Raw genomic sequence first — 23,278 nt, 5'->3', positions numbered from 1 at the left:
GATCATTCTCAACCCCAACCAGGACTAGCTGAAGCTGATAGCTTAGGGTGATCAGAGTGAGACCATCCTTTCTTACCCCACTCTTCTCCCAGCTTCCTAAATTCTTCCCTGCAGGTTCTTTGATGTAATGTGGAGCCGTAATTTGTGGATTATGCCTTCTAGTACCAGTGCCTGAATGCTGGAGCGAAGAAGTGGCCGTGAACATCTCACAATGCATTAGAGAACATTAAGTGGCAATACATGATGTATCTTTAGTTCATGTAGGGTGATTGTATGGCTGAATTCCTTGTCATATGGTTTGGAGAGTGCATCCACGGATTAGAAATATAAAAGAATTTCAGTGGGACCCAGGACAAGAAGATACACCTCTTTCATTTTTGTGAATCCAAAGATGATTTCAAGCTGGAAGTTTGCTCATGTCTCTGAAAGTTAAAACATCCCAACTTAAAAACATAATTGCTTCTACACTTATTTTTAAAGGTAAGCCAATTTTAGGAGAGGAAAAGGTTAATTAATTAATCTCTTTACAAGTTAAGCATTAAAAATTGTTAGAATAGCAAAAACTTACCCCTCTTTTATGAAGCTGCGTTAAGAGTTTTTTAATCACAGACTGTGGTAGTAAAACAACTGGCGCTCATAAGAATTTTATGAGCATCAGAGTCTTTATTGCCGTAGCCGGTGATATAAAACCCTAATGTGGCTTCATAAAAGGGGGGGGGAGGGTTTAACCCTTTATATTTAATTTTGAAGGTCTTGAGAAGTAGAATGAACTATGCGAAGGGGCCTTAAGTGATGAAACCTGTGACTTCCACTTATAAAGAACAACTGAGTTTCTCTTAATGCTTCAACTCCTGCTTCAAAATGTTTCACATAAGAAATTGCAAACATTTCAGACTAAGAGCTGAAATATCTAGGAGGGGAGAGTGTCATTTTGTTCTCTTTTTCATAAGCATGTACCAAAGTATATGGGTGCGTTAGTGTCTGCTTTGCTCTTCCTCCATGTTGTGTTTGGGGTTTTCTTCGCATGTTTTTTCTGCTTTTGTACTGCTTTGATTTGGCTTAATAAAGTTTTAAAACTAAAAAAAAAAGGTTGAACTATGAAAAGAGACTTCCAGGCGGTTATCCTAATTTACTCTTCCTTTTACTAAGCCGCGGTAGAGGTTTCTACTGTGACCCAGAGCGCTAAATGCTAAACTCAGTGAATTCCTACGAGTGTTGGAGCAGCATCAGAGAATTTTGCATCCTGAGCCGCGGCTTACTCTTAGTCTTGTCTAAACCTCAGCATTCTTTTAACATTATTTTCCCTGCCGGAAACCGTGTTCAGTTTTCTGTCTTGTCAGCTTAATTGTAGGTTGATACTGTTTATAATTACTTGATTATTCATTTGTTTTTGTTACAAGAAACTATGGGGTCCTTTAATCAAGCCGCGCTAGCGGGGTTAGCGCGTCGGACATTTCATCACGTGCTAACCCCCGCAGCTGGCTAAAAAACTAACACCTGCTCAATGCAGGCGTTAGCAGGTAGCGCGGCAGGTGGTTTAACGCGCGGTATTATGCACGTTAAACCCCTACTGCAGCTTGATAAAAAGACCCCTATATTTAATGTAGTTTTTCAGCAACCTTTTAAAATGCTTCACTTTGGATTTGATTTCTCACTTTTCCAAACGTGAGCTCAAGATGAATTACACCCATACATTTTCCTGCCCCAATAGGGCTTATGATCAACGTTTTTGTACCTGAGACAATGAAGGGTTAAGCAATGTGCCTAAGGATTGAATCCTGGTGCCCATGCTGCTCGAACCACTGGGCTAATCCTTGGCTCATATTTATTTAGGATTAACTGTCTTTTGGAAATTCACCCACTGTGGTTTACAATACATTGAATAGTAATCAGGTACTCTGAACTATTTCCCCTATCTGTCCCAATCTAACCATGGTACCGAGAGCAATGAAGCATTAATGGATCAAACTCACAACCTCAGGGTGCTGAGGCAGCAGCTCTAACCTCTAGGCCAGGGGTGCCCAAAAGGTCGATCGTGATCGACCAGTAGATCACGAAGGCAATGCAAGTTGATTGCGGAGCCCATCCCGGGCTCCGTGATAGACTCGCGTTGCTTTCCGTTCTATCTGCTTCCTGACCCTGTAAAGAGGATGCTGAAGCACAGAGCCGATCAACTTTCCTCACCCAACGTCACTTCTCACGTTGGAGAGGAAGTTCCGGGCCAGCCAATCGCTGCCTGGCTGGCCTGGAACTTCCTCTCTGACCTTAGAATTGATATCGGGTGGGGAAGGTTGGTCGACCCGGCGTTTCAGCATCTTCTTTAAAGCGGTGGCCTGTTCCCTGAATGTGGTGGCGGTGGCTTGGGGGAGGGCAGGGAGGGAAAAATAAAGAATGAAAGGGGGGGCAGGGAGACAGAAAGAAAGGGAGCATGGAGAAAGGCAGGGAGACAGATAGAAAGGGGGCATGGAGAGAGAAATACAGGGAGACGGAAAGAAAGAAAGGGGGCATGGAGACAGAAAGACAGAAAGAAAGAAAGAAAGAAAGAAAGAAAGAAAGAAAGAAAGAAAGGGGAGGGAGCAGGGAGAGAGGAAGAAAAAGTTGGGAGGGACTGAGGTTTGGAGGAGAGGAAGCATACAGGAGGCTGAAAGAAGGGAACAAATATTGGATGCACAGTCAGAAGAAGAAAGTGCAACCAGAGACTCATAAGAACATAAGAATTACCATCTCCAGATAAGACCCTGGGTCCATCAAGTCCGGTGATCCGCATATACGGAGGCCCCGCCAGATCTAGCCTGGCATAGTTTTAGTCCCCATATCACTGTATGCTTCTCAAGGAAGATGTGCATCTAATTTACCCTTACCCGTATCACTCTATGCCACTCTTAAGGAGATGTGCTTCTAGTTTACCATTAAATCCTAGAACGGTGGATTCTGCAATTACTTCCTCTGGGAGAGCATTCCAGGTGTCCACCACTCGCTGTGTGAAACAGAACTTCCTGATATTCGTCCTGGACCTGTCCCCCCCCCCCCCCTCAGCTTCAGTTTATGTCCTCTTGTCCGTGTCACATCGGACATTGTAAATAACTGCATCCCCTGCTCTATTTTGTCGAATCCTTTCAGTATTTTGAAAGTCTCAATCAGATCTCGCAGTCTCCTCTTCTCAAGGGAGAACAACCCCAGTCTCCTAAGTCGTTCCTCATAGTCCAGGTTCTCCATACCTTTCACTAGCTTCGTTACTCATCTCTGCACCCTCTCTAGCAGTTTTATATCCTTCTTTAGGTATGGAGACCAATGTTGGATGCAGTATTCCAGGTGCGGTCTGACCATGGCTCTGTAGAGTGGTACTATAACTTTCTCTGATCTACTCGTAATTCCCTTCTTTATCATGCCTAGCATTCTATTTGTTTTCTTCGCCGCCGTCGCATATTGCGCCGACGGTTTCAGGGTCCCATCTATCAGTACACCCAGGTCCTTTTCCTGTTCGGTCTTTTCCAGAGTTACACCTGACATACTATACTTGTGTTCTTTGTTTTTTTCTGCCTAAATGCATCACTTTGCATTTTTCCACATTAAACTTCATCTGCCATTTATCTGCCCACTTCTCCAATTGATTCAAGTCGCTCTGGAGTTCCTCGCTGTCCTTCTGCGATCTGATTGCCCGGCATAGCTTTGTGTCGTCTGCAAACTTGATGATTTCACTGGATGTTCCTTCTTCCAGGTCATTTATGAAAATATTAGATAAGATGGGTCCAAGTACCGAGCCCTGGGGTACACCGCTAGTCACTTTTTCCCATTCTGAGAACTTCCCATTTATGCCCACTCTCTGTTTTCTGTTCTCTAGCTATTTGCCTATCCATCTTAGTATATCTCCCTCTATTCCATGGCCTTGTAGTTTCCTGTCGAACGCTTTCTGAAAGTCCAAGTATATGATATCCACCGGTTCTCCACTATCAATTTGTCTGTTCACTGTCTCAAAAAATTGAAGTAGGTTCGTCAAACATGATTTCCCTTTCCTGAACCCATGTTGACTGGCTCTCATCAGGTCGTGTGTGTCTAGGTGCCGGACTATGCTATCTTTGATCAGCGCCTCAACCATCTTTCCAGGAACAGATGTGAGACTCACAGGTCTGAGGTTGCCTGGCATTCCTCTCGATCCTTTTTTAAATATCGGCGTGACGTTCGCTATCTTCCAGTGGTCCGGTATCTGTCCTGTTTTGATTGACAGGTTGGCAAGTTTTTGCAATAGTTCTCCAATTTCAAATTTCAGTTCTTTTAGGACTCTCGGATGAATTCCATCCAGTTCAGGAGATTTATCACTTTTAAGTTTGTTGATCTGGTGGTAAATCTGGTCTAAGTCCACTTGTACGACTGCCTTGAACACTTTCACTGTGTCAGGTATTGTTGCGGTGTCTTCCTTTGTAAAGACAGACGCAAAGAAGGAATTCAGTTTGTCTGCAATTTGTTTGTCATCCTTGACACACCCTTTTCCTCCCAGGTCGTCCAGCGGTCCCACCGCTTCTCTTGCGGGTTTTTCCCCTTAATGTATCTAATAATAATAATAATAATATAATAATAACTAGTCTTATAGCCCGTTACATATATGTGTGTGTGTGTCTCTCTTTATTTCTTTCTCTCTCTCTCTCTCTCCTTAGCCGCTTTCTTTCTTTCTGTCTTTCTTTTTCCTTGGCTGTCCATCACCACCCCTTGCCTGCTCCCCCTGTCCATTCTCCCTTCCTTTTACCTCCCCTGTGTCCACCACCACCCCTTCATAGCTCTCCTTATGCAGCAGCAGCCCTTCTCCCTTTGTTTTACCTCCCCCCTGTCCAGCAGCACCTTCCTTCTCCCCCTGTCCAACATTAGGCCTCCGTTCCTTTTTCTTCACCCACCCCCTGTTCATCAGCACCTCTTTCCTTCTCCCCCTGTCCAGCAGTAGGCGTCCCTTCCTTTTTCTCCCCCCCCTCCTCCTTCTTATCCCTATGATACAGTTACCTTGCTCTGCCCCTGATCAGAGGTTCCCAACAGCCGCCCAGTTGCACCCATTGGAAAAGTTCCCTCTGCGGCATCCCGCACCCCTCCTGACGCGACTCCCGCTGTCTTTCTTTCTGTCTGTCTCTGTCCCTGGCCCCCTTTGTCTGTTTGTCTTTCTGTATATCTCCCTGTACCTGTGTCTTTCTTCTTGTCTTTCTGTCTCCCTTCCTCCCTCTGTCTGTCTGTCCAAAGCAGCATTCCCTCCCCCCACACCAGTTCCCTGTGCACCTGCCCCTGTGTCTTTCTTCTTGTCTTTCTGTCTCCCTTCCTCCCTCTGTCTGTGTGTGCAAAGCAGCATTCCCTCCCCCTCCATTTCCCTCCCCCAACACCAGTTCCCTGTGCACCTGCCCCTGTGTCTTTCTGTCTCCCTTCCTCCCTCTGTTTGTCTGTCCAAAGCAGCATTCCCTCCCCCTTCCATTTCCCTCCCCCCACACCAGTTCCCTGTGCAGCAGCATTATTGTTTCCTCTACCCCCTTTCCCTTCCCACAGTCGCGACTACAAACGCGGGCCCGTCCTTTGCCGCCCCCCCTTCCCTTCCCGCGGGTCCGACTACACATGGCGATTCAAGCAGCGTGTCCAGCAGTCTTCACATGCTGCTTCAGGTCCTTCTACTGGCCTGATTTACTCTGGCACGTTCGGAGCAAATCAGGGCAGTAGAAGGGCCCGAAGCAGCGTGTGAAGGCTGCTGGACACGCTGCTTAAATCGCCAGTCGGGGCCGCGGTAAGGGAAGGGGGGGGCGGCAAAGGACTCGGGTGCCGGGCAGCGGAAATCTTCTTCTACCTTTCCTCTCCTCCACCGTCGGGAGCCAGCGCCAGGAGCTTTAACGGCTGGTGGTTCCGCGTTGAAACAATCCCGTGCCTCTTTGAAAACTGTCATGCCGCTGGAGCCAGGAGGCGACGGAGAGGGCAGGGGGTGAGCCGCAGCATGCGCACTTCCTAGCTACAGCTCACAGAAAACGGACGCACGCTTAGGAAGTGCGCATGCGCGGCTTATCGTTTTATTATATTAGATAATAATAATAATAATAACTTTATTTTTCTATACCGCCATAGTCAAGCGGTTCACATTGAAAGAAGGCTGGACAGTCAGCGAATAACAAGAAGCCTAAAATAGAAAAGTTACATACTAATTGGAGTTCTATGGGTAAAGAATACATGAAAATTGGAGCTTCCTGAGAGATTGAAATAGCGTTTACAGAGGGGAGTATCATAGTGAGAGAGGGTGGTCTGTTTTAGTCAGTGAATAGGGCGGTTTTAATTGATTTTCGGAAGGCGTTGTAAGTCAGTTTGGGTTCATTTATGCAGTTTCTCAGCCAGACTTGTTGTCTATTTTCTTGGAACATGAAGGTTCTGTCCAGGAAGGATTTGTATCTGCAGCCTGTGATCTTTGGATATGCAAAGATATTTTTGTTTCTGGTCGTTCGTGTGGGGTTGTGCAGAATGAAGTGAGTTTGCAGGTAGGAAGGTGCTAGGCCCCAGACTTGTCTGAAACAGATACATGCAAATTTGAATAGTATTCGCGCTTCTATTGGAAGCCAGTGCAGTTTTTTATAGTAGGGGCTAATGTGGTCTTTTTTTCTCAGTCCGAAGATTAAGCGAACAGCGGTGTTTTGTACTAATCTCAACTTTTTTTACTGTTTTCGGTGGGATACCCAGGTAGATGATGTTGCAGTAGTCAAGGATGGATAGGATCAGCGATTGCACCAGCAACCTGAAGGATGTTGGGTCGAAGTATTTTTTAATGGTCCTTAGCTTCCACAGCGTGTAAAAACATTTTTTCACCAGTAAGTTTGTATGGTCAGCCATGGTTAGGTGTGTATCTAGAGTGATACCCAGTATTTTTATGGTATTGGATATTCATGGTTGTTTATTTTTCACGATGTTCTCATAATTTTGTCATTGGGGCTTGCCAAAAAGACTTTTGTTTTCTCTGTGTTTAGTTTCAGTTTGAAGGTAGTGGTCCATTTTTCGATTTCTGTCATTGTGTTTGAGAGCTTGTCATCTGCGTATATATGGAGTGCTTTAAATTTAGTTTTTGTAGAAGGTGACCTAAGGATGCGATGTAGATGTTGAACAGTGTGGGCGATAGTGGGCAGCCTTGGGGCATGCCTAATGGGTTTTTCCATGGGTTGGAGGGCTTGAAATTTTTGGCCTCTTGTGCCAGACAACAAAGGTAGGAAGAATGATTTTATTTTCAATTTAGTGATCAAAATGTGTCCATTTTGATAATTTATATCTGCTGTCTATATTTTGCACTATGGCCCCCTTTTACTAAACCTCAATAGTGTTTTTTAGCACAGGGAGCCTATGAGCGTTGAGAGCAGCGCTAAAAACTGCTATTGTGGTTGAGTAAAAAGGAAGGGGGGTATATTTGTCTATTTTTGTATGGTTGTTACTGAGGTGACAGTGCATAGAGTCATCTGCCTTGACCTCTTTGAAAAATCCCCAGACTATAAATGATAATTAACATTTTCTCTGCGTACAGTGTGCTTTGTGTTTTTAAAAAAATTTATTGTCGGTCGTTCATTTTGACTTGGTCATTTTAAAAGTAACTTGCAAGCCCAAAAAGTGTGGGCACCCCTGCTCTAGGCCATTGCTCCAGAGGCTGTCCAATAGACTACATCTATCCACTAGATGAATTTAGCCTGTCTTTGAACATTTCCAGGTAGAAGGATGGCATCTCTGCTGGATCGTAGTTCCCGCTTCGGACTAGAAATAATGTTTATCCAGTGGAGAAAAATCAAGACTGGCTGAATTCTCTCTGACATGAAGTCTTTCTATAACCTTATCTATTTTGCTCATAAGAACAGAAAAAGTGTGCGTGCAGCTGGGCAATAAGGTGAATGTTATTATCTTTTAATTCTGTCTACAATATATCTTATCTCCTTATTTTTCTAGACATGACCTGAGGCAATGTATAGATAAATCTACTTGGCTGGTGTCTACATACCCGCCTTGAAATTGCTCCTGTTGCAGGCTGGGACTCCAGGGCTATACCGGATGACAGGGGGTGCATGAACGCTTTGGAATGGACTTGGTTCACTAGCAGAACTCCTCTGACTGAATTTCTATACGTAACACTCTGTGGTGAGGTGGCTCCTGCAGATACCTGGTAAACACATGAGGCATCACCTTGTCCCATCGATGCCAGCAGACAGTGGGGTAATGTGTGGTGCAGTGGTTAGAGCTACAGCCTCAGCACACTGAGGTTGTGGGTTCAAACCCCCCACTGCTCCTTGTGACCCTGGGCAAGTCACTTAATCCCCAGGTGCATTAGATAAGAGTGTGAGCCCACCAGGACAAACAGGGGAAAATGCTTGAGTACCTGAATAGAAACCACTTAGACTATAAGTGGTCTATAAATAATGATTCTGGGCTTGAAGGACCATTTGTATGACCCAGTAAGGCTATTCTTATGTTCTTGATTCTGTGTTTAATCTGATTGACAAATAGATAGTTATACAATAAGGACAGCATGGTTTATGTATATTTTTACCAACTTTCCAAAAGTACTATAGGGTCAACTGTTACTCAGCCAAGGGTGCACCATCCTTTGTCACCACACTGGCCAATTCCTACAGACTTGCAGTCACCCTATAAGTTGGACCAGGAACACAAAGGATGACAAAGAAGCAGATCTACGGATTTCTAAGGAGACAATGAGTGAAGATCTAAAGAGATTTGTAAGGAGACTCCCCTACAGAGTCTAGTTACAGAGGAGCCTGGAGGGACAAGTGGAAGAGGCATCCAGGGTCCCATAGATGGGGGAGGAAGGAAGGATGGAGGGATGTGCTTCCCATGCCTGAGAAAACCCAGTACTGAGGCAGAAGAGACCTGTCTCTTGTGCGCATCCCTCACCTCTAGTCAAGGTGTTTTTTTGAAATATTCTGGTCTACTATTTTAATGCTTTAAAAGAAGAGCATCAGCTTTGGTGACTGTGAGGAGGAACAATATCCATTTCAGGGCAATTAGAAGAGGGAATCAAAAGGATGATGCCAAAGAGCATGTCATGTCCAAAGACTTTGAATTCTGTATTATTGATTTGATCTTTTGTCTGACTTAATTTAATTTGGGGGATCACCAAATAAAGGTGTTTAATTTAAATGATCTTTTGGTGTCTATGTGCCCACGTAGCAAGCTTTGATGCCACCAACCCCCAGGGATAACGGTTTATGGACTTTACCTCCATGAACTCAACCAAACTTTTTTAAAACTCAGCTGGGCTAACTGCTTTTACCACATCTTTTGACAAGGAGTGCATTTTATCTTTTCATTTTCCTTATAAGTGAACTGATGCATGTTTTTTTTATTCATTTCTTCTCTTTATAGGCTAACCTATAAATATCTTGTCTTGAACTTCACCTCCTTGTAAGAGGGCAGTTACACACATATCAGCCAACCACCATACAGTTTCATACACGCCAACCAACTGCAATAAAGCTGATTCTTCCAGACATCAACCAATGTTTATACAGCCGACTCACATATCAGTCAAAGTCAACACAACCAAATATTTCTCACACACTGGCCAAATACAGCATGGCCAACTGTTCAAATGGCGGCCAACTGCAACATGGCTGACTATTTTGTACACCAATAAACTACAACAGTACTGACTATTCTACAAACCAATCATCTGCAACATGGCTGATTACTCCATGTAAATCAATTGTAAAATGGTTTACTGTTCCACATATTGTAACACATCCAACATGGTAACTAGCTACCTACAATCTTATTTATTTCTTTATTTACATTAATTTGATGCTTTCACTACTTAATGCTGAGAGCAGTGTACAGTAACAAAATATAGCTGACTTTTCCACTCCTTGACCAAACGCAGAAGAGTTGACTGTTTCACCCGTTACAAGGCTGACTGTTCTGCATGTAAATAAGAAGCAAGAACAGCACAACGGACTCCAATGAACAGGGACCAATCTTTATTGACTCAACATGAGCCATGTGTCAGCACACAGCACCTGTATCAGATGCTCGTGGATAAGAAATCAAATCAGGAGAACGATATGTTGCCTAAGCAAACTTCAAAAATGCTCTATTTCCAAGACAAACCCCTGATGCAGGTGCTGGGCGTCAAAACACGGCTTGTGTTGGGTTGATAAAAACCCCTATTCGTTGAGGCCCGTTGTGCTGTTCTTCTTGCTGCATGTACTTGAACCATCGGACCAGTTATTCAGTGTTATAAATAAATGATTGTATGACTGATTGCACAGTCTGCCATAGGCCCATTTGGTAAGTAAGCTAGCTGGTTCACAAGTTAGTGTTCTTTCAACACAGCCATTATGGACAGAAAAAGTACCTGTATATATAATATGTGAACTGCTTTATTGTACCATAGACAGTATATAGCTTCCCCTTTCCTTTTCCACTTCTTAGAAATAATCCACCGTCAAGAAAGGGACATAACAGCCATTCCTGAAAAATGAAAACTTCCTGGTCAATATTCTCTGGGAGCCTCTATTTTCTTGTTCTCTGAAGGAAAAGAAGGGTAATTCATGGTACAGGGACACTGGAAGAAAGGAAAGGCAGCATGTAGACAGATGCTCATCACTGGGCCAAAGAGAGAGATTACAGATGCAAGAAAAGAGGGCCCATGTTTACAAGAGACCAAAGTGATGAGTAAGAGCTGAGTAATCAAGAGATACTACGACTTCACTGAGCTCCTCCCTTCAAACTAGACTGCTAGGTTATGTCTTCTCCAGCAGATCTGCTCTTAGATACACGTGCCAGGACACAGCTTCTGAAGGCCGTTAGGGTGCTTCTATGCCAGATCTCATGATTTGGGGAGAGAACAGGGATCATTTAGATGCTACATTCAGCTGAAGTTTGAATTTATGATGTTTGAAAGCTGTAGCTCATTAAATACATCAGTGTGAATTACGTTTATGTTTAACTTTTCTCAATATTTTTCTGCAGTTCCAAGAGGTTTCAGATCCACATGCAACTGAATTGCAATCTTTCTGCTACTGTTCCATATAAACTTCTATCTTTCCCCTTAATCCTCTTTTTGCCCCAACACACAGAATAAGGAGGCAGAAACAGTGAAGATACAGCTGGCTGGACAGTGATGATTCAGGGACAGCACAGCTGGATAGAGGTATTTGATAAAAAAGGCACGGTGGGATGGGCAAGGGTCTATCACAAAAGGCACAGTGTTTGGATGGCCAAAGTTCTGTTCGAACAGCTCATATGTACAGAGGGTTGTGTCAGATGAATACTGGCTGGGCAATGCTTCACAGAGACGGGGTTTACAAAGGCTCTGATGGATGAACTGAGTAGGGAAATTCATGCAAGAGAATGGTGAGTGAAGAAGGGTGAGTAAGATTCATCTGGAAGGGGAGGCTGTTTCAGTAACGGCATGATTGGATGGGGAAGAATGTTCCAGGAAGGGCACAGTTTGCTAAAGGAATAATGGTACTCCTATCCCCCCACCATCGTTATTTGTCCAACCTTTCCTTCCAGTTCAGCATTATGAAAAGTTTGTCTCCTTCATGGACCTCTTGGACCAGTATTCTTGTTTATTTGATCCACTGCACACTGGTATGCTAGGAAATTGTTCCTGTAAGTTTATTATTCACAAGGAGTTCTGGGAGTACAGGATTTGAGGCTTTCTTGGCATTATTGCTTGAAACTGAAGGTTACTATAGTGCTGCATATATCTGGTAGCGCTATAGAGATAATAAGGAGTAGTTATTACAAGTCTGCTGTGTCCAGGGTCGCGGCATTATCCAGTAACCCAGGTGAACATTTTCTGCTCAGTGCCGGGCATCGCTCCAGTGTATGAACGTGTATGCGGGCATTTCCCTGTTTCTTTTTTGTTGCCGTTCTCCTTCTTGATGCAGTTAACTAGAAACAGGAGTTTGAGATGAAAGAAAAGCACTCTCTGTAGGGTGTTAGCAATAAACAACCCAAGAGGGGCACAGTTCCCGAGTCTTCAGGAAGAAGAACCTCCATTACCCAAGTCTCTGGAGCAGCTAATCCAAATACACCACAAAATAGTTATAAAATGTATTCATCAGATGATGTCATCCTGTGGCCGCTCCCCCAGAAGCCAGTATGTCCTTACTATTCCTTTTCCCTGAAACAGACACAACAGAAAAGCCATTAAGACACAAACTCCTTCCAAAAATAAGACACTATCATTTCTCAACATCACTGCACGTGAATATGAAGGTTTAAAAGTCCCTTCCATATCTCTTTTAGTTAAGGGGAAAGTCCTAGCCAATGGAGAGACTGGGAAGATCAGCTTCAGGATTAACCCTATATTTGGCCTTGTTGCTCAGAAGCAACGTGTCTTCTATGGCTCTTATGGGAGATCCAAAATAAGAAACTTGTGGAGAGTTGATGTCCAAGATGAAGGCTTTAATAAAACAAATAAATAATCCACATAAAAATGTCAAGGGCCTGAACCACTGGAAACATATGGACCCATATAGATTATTTATTTGTTCTAATAAAGCCTTCACCTTGAACATCAACTCTCTGCAAGTTTCTTGTTTTGGTTGGTTTTCTTTTGTGGAGGAATCAGAGTCAACTCTCTTGCCTGGCTCTTATAGGAGATCTGCATCTCCAAATGCCTCTTACTTGGCACTGTTGCTCTCGTTCAACATCAAGTTACGTAAAGCAGCTGTTTCGCCATCTGCCAATTATAGGGTTAAGGTAAAGTAGCATTTTTTTCTCAAAACGAGTGGTGGGGTTGATGAATAGTCTCTTATAAGAGGAAAACTAGTATTGGATAAACAAAGAAAGCAGCCTTAATGGAGGGAGAGGCAACGAAGTGCAGGTGACTACAGAGAAAGGAAGGCTTTGGTATTTTACAGTACGAAAGAAAAGTGACAGATATCTATTAGAATTTTCTCACATTTGGCACCTGTAGGGAATGCTTCACACGTGTTTGAAGTTGGTAAGTAAATAGTCTGGTTCAAGAGCTAGAGGGAATTGAAAAATGAAATAGGGGTGACATCAAAGGCTGTCTACTATCCTTCCATTAGTCCAAAGTGATCGAACTAAATAACTGACCAGGAGAAGGGGAAAAATAAACCAATGACATGACTTGACTGAAAAAGTCACCTTCATTTCCACATCTCCACGCAGCACCAACTCGAAACATCCAAATTCATCCAAAACCTCCTTGGTGGCAGAGGAGACATGAATCTTCAATGCTGATGCAACAGCAAATGGGGGAGACAAAGACCAAAAAATAGAAAAAGAGATGTCAAAACATAGAAGAAAAGAAATGAGAAACAAAAACAAGGAAACAAACAAAATCAAAGAAAGAGAAAAAGAATGGAAACGGAAAAGAGAAAAGTGGATAAAGCAAAAAGATAGAGATAAGGTAAGAAAAGGACAGATGAGAACCAAAAATGGAAACAATAAAAAGCAGAAATGAAAAAGGAAACATAAGTGGAGAAAGGAGAGAGAGGAAAGAAAACAGGAGAGATAGTGATAAGGATAATGGGTAGAGAAGAGAAGAGAGAGAGACATTAGCATACCAATTTTGTTTCCTTAACCAGGAGAGATAAATTATGAACATGGAAAAGAGAGACCTTTGGATCATGATACGAAGCATGGATTGATTTTTCAGCTTTAGGTTGCAGTAAAAGATCATCCTACCTTCTCCGTTAGACTCCATACGGGATGCCGTGTTCACTGTATCTCCAAAGAGACAGTACCGGGGCATTTTTAATCCAACCACGCCAGCACAAACTGGACCTGCCAGGCAACCCAGAGAATGTGAGTGAGAGGGACTCAGAGTAAGACATAGAAACATGATGGCAGATAAAGGCCAAATGGCTCATCCAGTCTGCCCATCCGCAATAACCATTATCTCTTTTTCTCTCCAAAAGATCCCACGTCCCTATTCCAGGCCCTTTTGAATTCAGACACAGTCTCTGTCTCCACCACCTCTTCTGGGAGACTGTTCCACCCATCTACCACCCTTTCTGTAAAAAAAGTAAATGGACCTGGCAGAGTTCCTCAGGTCCTGGTAGCCAAAGATGGAAGTGTCAGTCTAAGAGCACCAGGGCTAACGGGCTTCCCAAAGCCTTGCTGGCCCAAGAAAAAGCAAGTCAGGCCAGAGGAGCAGAAGCCTGAGTTGCTGTTCCCCAACTTGCCTGCTCTGTACCAGCACTTAGCTCCTGACAAACACTCATAAAGAGGAGGCAGAGTAGCAGGTCAGGCTTCTGTTGCTCCCACGTAGGCCCTGTAGCTTCCCAACCAGCGAGTGTGAGGCATAGGATTACCAGACACGTTCTCCTTTTGAAGATATGTCCGGGGTCCGGATGGCTTTTCAAAACCCGGCACTTGGTCTGGGTTTTGAAAAGAAATTGCATCGGGAAGAGGTATCTGCGCATGAATGGATGCAACATGGTGACATCACGTGCATGTGTGTGATGTCATCATGTCGCATTTGCATATGCACGGATGCCTTCCTGCCTGACGAACAGGCAGTGGGGAGTGAGGCTGAGGGCGGAGCTGGGGCATATCAGGGCAGGGATGGGTGGGCGGGTCTAGGGGGTCCGGATTTTACCGCTGTTGATCTTGAGCAGAGCTGGACAGAGCGTGGCCCATAGGCGTTTGCCACCTGCTCTAAGGAATTCTGCTCACTCAGCTCAGTGGGGCGAGTGCATTCGTGTGGTGTTGCTGTCATTTTTTCTAGCATTGCTTTTGACTGCCTGGATTCCATAAATGGCGCTGTTGTCGTCGGCTGCTGCTCGCATGTCAGTCACGCAACGGCGCTATTTATCCAATCGTGGCTTTGCGAAAGGCAGGTGATGGAAACGTAGGCCGGGGTTTTCAAAGTCTACAATTCCAGGGTCTAACTTTCATGTGAAGAACGGCTACAGAGTTGCTTTCTGTCGCCTAACGCTAATTCTGCTGTTAGCCATGCCTAGGCGTTGTAAAGCACCTCTGTAGCCACGATGCGGGTGATGGTGTTTTAGGCCTAACTTACGGCGCCTTTTATGGAATATAGGCCTCGGTATCTTATTATACCTTTCACTTTCCAGGCCTTGATCTCCTTCTAATGAGAGAGGAATCTCTCTAGTTCACTGTTTCCCAAATCGGTCCAGTCAAGTTTTCATTTGAGGAAGTGTATGCAAATCAATCTTATGCATATTCATTGTGTATATCCTGAAAAGAGGTACTGAGAAAACACTGATCTACGAGTTGATAAATTAGTTTCTCTGTTTACACTGCCTAAAAAGGCTTCAGTGACATTGCGTCCCCGACACAATTCAACCACATAGGCCAAAATGTCTTCTTGAATTTAGACTCTATGAGAATGTGTGTCGGTGGAGGAAAATGATTTATCTTTTACATGTCCAGGAAACTTTATTGAAATCTTAAAAGTGTTTATTCCTCTTACTAAGACAATTTAAGACACATTTGACTTGATCACCTGGAAGAAAGTCTAAGAGTTGAAACTGTTAAGGAGATGCAAGAGATGAGAAGCTGAGGTAATGCTCACCTGTATGGATCCCTATCCTCAACCAGAGCTGGTTATTAGGTCGATGTCGGATTTTGAAAGTTTTCACAGTCTCCAGCAGTGCCAGGGACATCCTGGCAATCTCACGAGCATGGAGCTTCCCGTTCCTTACTGGCAAACCTGACACCACCATGTAGGCATCTCCTATCGTCTCCACCTAGAAAAAGGTACAAAAGAATGCCATAAAACCTAATCTCAAACAAATTCCTTCTCTCCCGTAAATAAAGACTATATTAACCTTTCTCTTCAAAGAGCTCTTCACCCCCTTTTCTATGAATATAGACCATGGTCCCTTTCTGTCAGGTGGCCATCCATGTATCTCGATCAGTGTACCCAGCTATGTTAGTGTAATCCTGACACCAATGATTCCTGGTGCCTAACAGTGACCTTGACTCTAGTTGACCACGTAAGGATTTCAGAATCACTCAGTGATACATCGATACCTTGGCTGAACACTGAAATCTGTTTCCAGTGGTATATCAATGCCTTAATAAGATTCATTTTCATCAACTGATAAAAGCCACATAGAAAGTTAGACCTCGTGTTGGGGAAGAAGGAAGGAGACTGGCCGATAGGGCTACCTCACGAAGGCTGGTTAGTCTCAATGTGTTCCAAAGTTAATACCCTGCCTCATTCTTATAAATGAAAATAAATCTACATGCTCCAAAAATAACTGGATTAAAAATACAGAGAGAATGAAATTCTGAATATGTTTTCCTTGTCATACCTGTACGAGGGTGGTTTGAAACGTTTGGTAAAAAATGCCAGTTAAACAATGCAGTTTCCTTTGAGGGCTATACACATGGAGGGGCATAATGAAAACATACATCTAACTCCAATTTGGGCATATGGTGATAGACGCAGTGGGAAAATGCCCATTTTTGAAAAATATGTCTAGAATATATATATATATATATACTAGCTGATGCCCTGGCGTTGCACGGGTATTTAATTATAGCAATAACACTGTAAATGGATTCAAATAAAGATACTTTATAGTGGTGAATGAAATTATTTTTTTACAGCTTTATAAAAAGTACAATATTCAAATTATAAAGTGAAATATTTGACAAAATGAATACAATACAACTCACACAAAACTTGATTATAAACAACATTTTTAGTTTCACCTCCAGGAGCAAGAACATATACATTCTTGGGTGAACCCACCCTTGAGCAAGCAACATAGAGTTGTCCATGGGAAAAACAGGGGGATCTTAAATCCACTCCACAGTATGTAATAGTCTGTCCCTGTGATTTGTTGATTGTGATAGAGAATGCAAGTCTCACTGGAATTTGCAATCTCTTAAACTGAAAAGGAAGATCTGTTGGAATAAGTGGTATCCGCGGGATAAATACGGTTTCACCTTATCCCTTTCCAGTTAAGATAGTCGCTTCAATTACATTGGCCAGTAACCTCTTTACACAAAGCCTTGTGCCATTGCAAAGTTTTGGTGGGTCAAGATTGCTAAGTAAAATAACTGGAGATCCCACAGCTTTTTACATTTTTTCCATTGACATGAATGGGTGAAATCTGATTTTCTGTTTGTAGCTCCGTCCACGTGTGCAGGTGGGCCGCGAGACCCCCAGAACATATCACCCCAGGTAGTGAGGGATCTGCATACCAAGTTTCGTTCAAATCGGTCCCACAGCTTTTTACATTTTTTCCATTGACTTGAATGGGTGAAATCAGATTTTCTGTTTGTAGCTCCGCCCACATGTGCAGGTGGGCCGCGAGACCCCCAGAACATATCACCCCAGGTAGTGAGGGATCTGCATACCAAGTTTCGTTCAAATCGGTCCCACAGCTTTTTACATTTTTTCCATTGACGTGAATGGGTGAAATCAGATTTTCTGTTTGTAGCTCCGCCCACATGTGCAGGTGGGCTGCGAGACCCCCAGAACATATCACCCCAGGTAGTGAGGGATCTGCATACCAAGTTTCGTTCAAATCGGTCCCACAGATTTTTACATTTTTTCCATTGACTTGAATGGGTGAAATCTGATTTTCTGTTTGTAGCTCCGCCCACGTGTGCAGGTGGGCCGCGAGACCCCCAGAACATATCACCCCAGGTAGTGAGGGATCTGCATACCAAGTTTCGTTCAAATCGGTCCCACAGCTTTTTACATTTTTTCCATTGACGTGAATGGGTGAAATCAGATTTTCTGTTTGTAGCTCCGCCCACATGTGCAGGTGGGCTGCGAGACCCCCAGAACATATCACCCCAGGTAGTGAGGGATCTGCATACCAAGTTTCGTTCAAATCGGTCCCACAGCTTTTTACATTTTTTCCATTGACATGAATGGGTGAAATCTGATTTTATGTTTGTAGCTCCGCCCATGTGTGCAGGTGGGCCGCGAGACCCCCAGAACATATCACCCCAGGTAGTGAGGGATCTGCATACCAATTTTCGTTCAAATCGGTCCCACAGCTTTTTACATTTTTTCCATTGACATGAATGGGTGAAATCTGATTTTATGTTTGTAGCTCCGCCCATGTGTGCAGGTGGGCTGCGAGACCCCCAGAACATATCACCCCATGTAGTGAGGGATCAGCATACCAAGTTTAGTTCAAATCGGTCCCACAGCTTTTTACATTTTTCCCATTGACTTGAATGGGTGAAATCTGAAGTTCTGTTTGTAGCTCCGCCCATGTGTGCAGTTGGGCCGCGAGACCCCCAGAACATATCACCCAAGGTAGAGAGGGATCTGCATACCAAGTTTCGTTCAAATCGGGCAAACCGTTTTTGCGTTGGCAGCTCTTTACATTTTTTCCATTGACATGAATGGGTGAAATCTGATTTTCTGTTTGTAGCTCCGCCCACGTGTGCAGGTGGGCCGCGAGACCCCCAGAACATATCACCCCAGGTAGTGAGGGATCTGCATACCAAGTTTCGTTCAAATCGGTCAAGCCGTTTTTGCGTGATCGCGGCACATATACACACACACACATACACACATACCTCCGATTTTATATATATAGATTTCCGAAAATCATCTGTCTGAACATCCAGGCTATTGTTCATCTAGATCGCCAAAATGTCTATCTTTATACAACATTTTTGACTAAAATTTCAGCTAAGTCCCAAACACCCAGAACAAGAACATTTGGACATGAGAGGAACCAATCTTGTAATGAACTGGCCACCCAAACGTGGCAACAGAGCAGTGGGAACCTTACAGGGCACTGCTGCGAACTTCACAAAAATGGTGCCAGATAAACATCTCACCAGAACTCCCTTATAGGTTGTGGTGAGCTCCCCAAAAACCACTATACCCACCTGTCTACAACCCAATAGACCTTATGGCTGCAGCAGCAGGTGGCACCTATATGGCAGTAGAGTAGGGTTGGGGGGGGTTGGGGGGTGCACATATTCTACCATAAATGCAGTGGTTAGAGTGTCTTATGGGCCTGGGTCCTCCTCTCTATGGTTCACTAGTCCACCCCCAGGCTATTTAAGACACCAGTGTGCAGCTCTATTAGGCTTTCTTATACCAAGTGCTGATGTTCTGGAGACAGGTATTTACATTTTTATTCTGATCTGTGGGTGGGGGGGGGGGGAGGGGTCAGTGAACACTGGGGGTATTGCATGGGGGTCTTAACTTTGTCTCTGCAGTAGTTATCTGGTCACTTTTGGGCATTTATACTTGTTTTTACATCGTCTAACTCACAAAGTTTAAGTTTTGTCCAGGGTGTCTAGTAAAACATTTGATTATCCCTACAGGACAACTAAGTCCCACCCACATACTGCCCTCACCACTCCTCCAGATAAGCCCCTTTCAGCTCTGGGCACACAGCAGCATTCAGAGGCATAAGAAGTTCCATGGCACATCCAGAAAGTCGCTTTGATTATCGACACTTGGACGACCTGTCTTTTTGATCGTCCAAGGTGGGTTTTTAGACGTATTTCCATTTCGATTATGAACCTCTTGGGCTATACACTTTTAGTTTCCAGTTTTTTCATATCACAGAAATATTAGCTTACGAAAAATCTGGAAACTCGCTGGACTAAGTGTCTAGCCCTCGATGGAGACTACGTTGTTTAACTTGCTTTTTTATCAAACTTTTCAAACCACTCTCATATAATATTGATAATAGCCGCTGAACTAGCATATGTGGAGACACAATTAAAACAATGACAGAGATTTGGGCCAGCAAGATCTTACCTTGTAAACATCAAAGTTATCGATAATGGCATCAAAACAGGTGTAGAGGTCATTCAGCAAGGTCACGACCTGGAGAGTCGGAGAGAGAGGCCAGAATCAAGATAATGGACAGACTTTTTGGAATAGGTCTAGGAGCATTCAAAATATTTAAAGATAGGGCAAAGAGCCTCATACGAGTAGTTCTCCACTTCAACTGATTCGGTATTCTGTTAATGAGCAAAAACCCTCAAAAATGCACCCACAACTCATTAGTACAAAGCACACACAGACAGGGGCGAATGGACCAAATGATACAGAAATTCTCTCAGTTCACTGGCCGCTTAAAAAGATTTCCCAAGCACCTCTTCCTATGTTACTCTGTCGCCTGTCTTCTCTTCTCTTTGAAGTCTTGTAATTTATGAAGGCTAAACTCTTTTACCTTCACTTTTCAACTACTACTTTTGAGAACTGAAGCAGCTTTCTTTTTTAAACTTTCCTAACAAAAAGGGTAGTTGCCCTTAAAATTGCTCCTTTTCAATTTTGTCCACTACTTTTCTGGTTTCCCTAGCTTTCTCATCCAGCTACATAACTCCTCCTTAAGGTATTCCCCATCTGGACAAACTTAAAGCCAGATTCTCTAAGCTCCGACACCATGGTTAAAAAATACCGTGGTGGGAGCAATTTTTGATTTACTGGCACTTAGGCCCCTTCCCAGTGTACTCTGGGATGCACTGGGAGGGAGGGGCCTAAGACTCTGATTGGCCAAGGAACCTAAAGCCCTTCCTAAAGGGAGGCTGCACGAGGAAGGGAAAGGCCCACCATTTTGAACAGGTAAGCCTGCCAGCGGGAGAGAGTGAGCATCTCTCAGGCTGGTCTTCTAAAAAAGGTATGAGGGGGTCAGGGGAGGGGTGGCCCACTAGACCACCAGGCTTGGTGGGGGTTGTCGGAGGAGCTTCCGGGGTGGTACACCGATGCTGCGGCTGGAGGGAGTGGGCATCCCTCCTGTCTTGCCAATCTTTGCATGGAGTTGAGGGGAACCATCAGTGGGGAAGCATCAGTGGGGGGATGGCAATGGCGAGGGGGGCATCAGTGAGTGGCAGCAATGGGGGGGCCCTGCAGGGGGGGAGGAAGAGAATCAGGGCCATTTTTGGTGATGAGCCTGAGTTTTCTTTCAGATCGCCTTACTTCTAGATGACTCCATGATTAGGGTTACTAGACATTCGGATTTCCCCAAATATGTCCAGGAGTCCGGATGGCTTTTCAAAACCTGGCACTTTGCCCAGGTTTTGAAAAGCTTTGTAGAAATCAGTGCTGGGCAGGAGGGCATCTGTGCATGTACGGATGCCACGTGATGTCCTCCTGCCCGACAAGAGTAGGCAGCGGGGGTGGAGCAGGGGCGGGGCTAGGGCAGGCCTAGGGGCGGGTCTAGGGATGCCCTGAGCTATATCTGCACCATCTGCTGTTTTAACTGTATAGTCCATATGGCTGCTCTACCACTGAGCAACTGAGTTTTCAGACATGGCTCTTCTTGTCACCTCTACTGACTTATGTAGATGAATAAATGAAGCTCTACAATTAGTCTCGTCACATAACCCCCACATCCCTTCTTATACCCCATAATCAGTCTCTACAGAGAAGTTCATTTCATGTCCACAAACGAAGGCCCAGTTGGAAAAATTGAGTGATACAGAAACTAAAATTATGGGACATCCAGAGTCAAATTTTGAGTGAAAAACCACCAGCAAAACCAAACCAAACTGTTCAAGGAACATCCATGTCAAGCTCCTTGATCACTCAGCGCCTGAAAATCTTGGGCCTCCCACTGCTTCCTCTGTGAATGTTTTCTTCTAACCCCAGAAGACTAAGAAGAGATGGCTAAGGGAAGATATAAAGCACAGAGCAGAGCGGAAATAGTAGACATGAATCACTTTCCAGGAATACAAGGACTAAAGGGCATGCAATGAAGTTATTAAGTAGTAAATTTAGAACAAATTGGAGAAAATAGTTTTTCATTCAAAGTGTACTTAAACTCTAGAATTCATTGCCAGAGGTGGTCAAAGCAGTTGGCTTTGCAGGGTTTTAAAAAGGTTTGGATAATTTCCGAAAAGTCCATAAGCCACCACTTTTTTTTTCTAGGGTTTTACTTTTTTGGTATATTGCCAAGTACTTGTGACCTGGATTAGCTACTGTTGGAAACAGTTTGATGGATCTTTGGTCTATGTTCTTATGCTTGTCTCCCTCTTCACAGACAGAACAATTTACAAAATGGGGAGGGGGATCTTCACCCTCCATAAAGTCTGCTCTTGATTTCTCTCAACACTCTTGGGGAAACTCTCTCTCCGTGGAAGGGAAGGCTCTTCTTCTCCCTTCCTTAGGGACCCCTGGGATCACAATAGTTCTGGCTGCATTACATATCCTCCTCGTGTCAACAAATTCCTTTAACTCATGGGTTATCCTGTAATCTCCATATTTGGAGAAAAAGGGGCAGCATCTCTACTGCTTAGAAAGTTCTAGATTTGAACACATAGAGCAGATGGCCATTCTAGAGCCCTAGGGGGCTCATCTACCACCACTGTCAGGAGTATTAAGTGGGGCAGAGAAGAAGAAAGACTTGGAAAACTGGGATATACAAGGGGGGAAAGAGGAAGGGTGGCCGGGGATCAACGGGAAAGGAAGAGGATTTTGTAAACTCTCCTGCATCACCTTCTAGTAGCAAAGCTTGACTTCCATTACCTGCATGGGTGTGCTCTCTGCAGACAAGGAAGTGAAGCCCACAATGTCACTGAAGTAAATAGTGACACTGTCGAAGGCTTCCGCTTGGACCGTCTCACCGCGTTTCAGCTGCTCAGCCACAGAGCTGCAGAGAAAAGGAGGGAGAAGCTGTTAGTGTCAAGGGCTGATGGAAGGGGGAATGTGCATTTGTTAGCACTCATTCAGTTCATTAACTTGAATTACATTTGTAACATGTATTTACAAGTTTCAAGTTTAATAAGGATTTAATTGATCGCTTAATCAGAATTCTAAGCGATGTACATATCAATAAAATTACAAAATTTAGGGAACAATACAACGAATGACAAAAACTAAGTCTTGCAAGACTAATTATAAACTAACATTACAAACCCATTAAAACACAAGGAGAGGAAAGGAAAGATCAATTTACTTCAGAGAAGCTATATAGTGCAGTTAAAATAAGGCCACTAGACTGGCTTACTAATTATTAAATGCATCCTTAAAAAGAAAGCTTTTCAATTTGCTCTTAAATTTATCCAAGTTGCTTTCTTCCCTTAAGTAAATAGGGAGTGAGTTCCATGTTTGAGGGGCTGTGACTGAAAAAATGAATTGCCACCGTGTATTAATAATTTTTAATGAAGGAATCATCAATAAATGCTGTTCATTCGATCTCAATAATCTATTTGAAGTGTAGGGAATCAGTAGTTTAAAAATAAAGGCAGGAGTTTTATAAAGTAAGGATTTGAGTGTAAGCAAACTTAGTCTATAAGTTATCCAGTGAGCTACTGGAAGCCAGTGTGCTTTTTTAAGGAGAGGTGTCACGTGTTCAAACTTCCTGGCTTTTGATAGAAGTTTAATAGAAGCGTT

The 23,278-nt window shown here is 43.7% G+C and overlaps 1 protein-coding gene across 1 annotated transcript in view; it reads right to left on the bottom strand.

The window, feature by feature from the left end:
- Nucleotides 1-10,352: 10,352 nt before the first annotated feature.
- NPR2 (natriuretic peptide receptor 2) overlaps nt 10,353-23,278 on the bottom strand; it is a 241,568-nt gene continuing 228,642 nt past the window's right edge. The window contains exons 17-22 of the mRNA XM_033936992.1: nt 22,412-22,535; nt 19,700-19,768; nt 15,515-15,689; nt 13,660-13,758; nt 13,117-13,208; nt 10,353-12,124 (exon numbers count right to left, since the gene is read on the bottom strand). Coding sequence (XP_033792883.1) covers nt 12,062-12,124; nt 13,117-13,208; nt 13,660-13,758; nt 15,515-15,689; nt 19,700-19,768; nt 22,412-22,535 — 622 coding nt within the window. The 3' untranslated portion in view covers nt 10,353-12,061. The remainder of the gene's footprint in view (nt 12,125-13,116; nt 13,209-13,659; nt 13,759-15,514; nt 15,690-19,699; nt 19,769-22,411; nt 22,536-23,278) is intronic.

This window comes from Geotrypetes seraphini, chromosome 1 (genome assembly GCF_902459505.1).
Source record: "Geotrypetes seraphini chromosome 1, aGeoSer1.1, whole genome shotgun sequence".
Taxonomy (NCBI): domain Eukaryota; kingdom Metazoa; phylum Chordata; class Amphibia; order Gymnophiona; family Dermophiidae; genus Geotrypetes; species Geotrypetes seraphini.
This window is presented reverse-complemented; position numbering and strand designations above follow the sequence as displayed.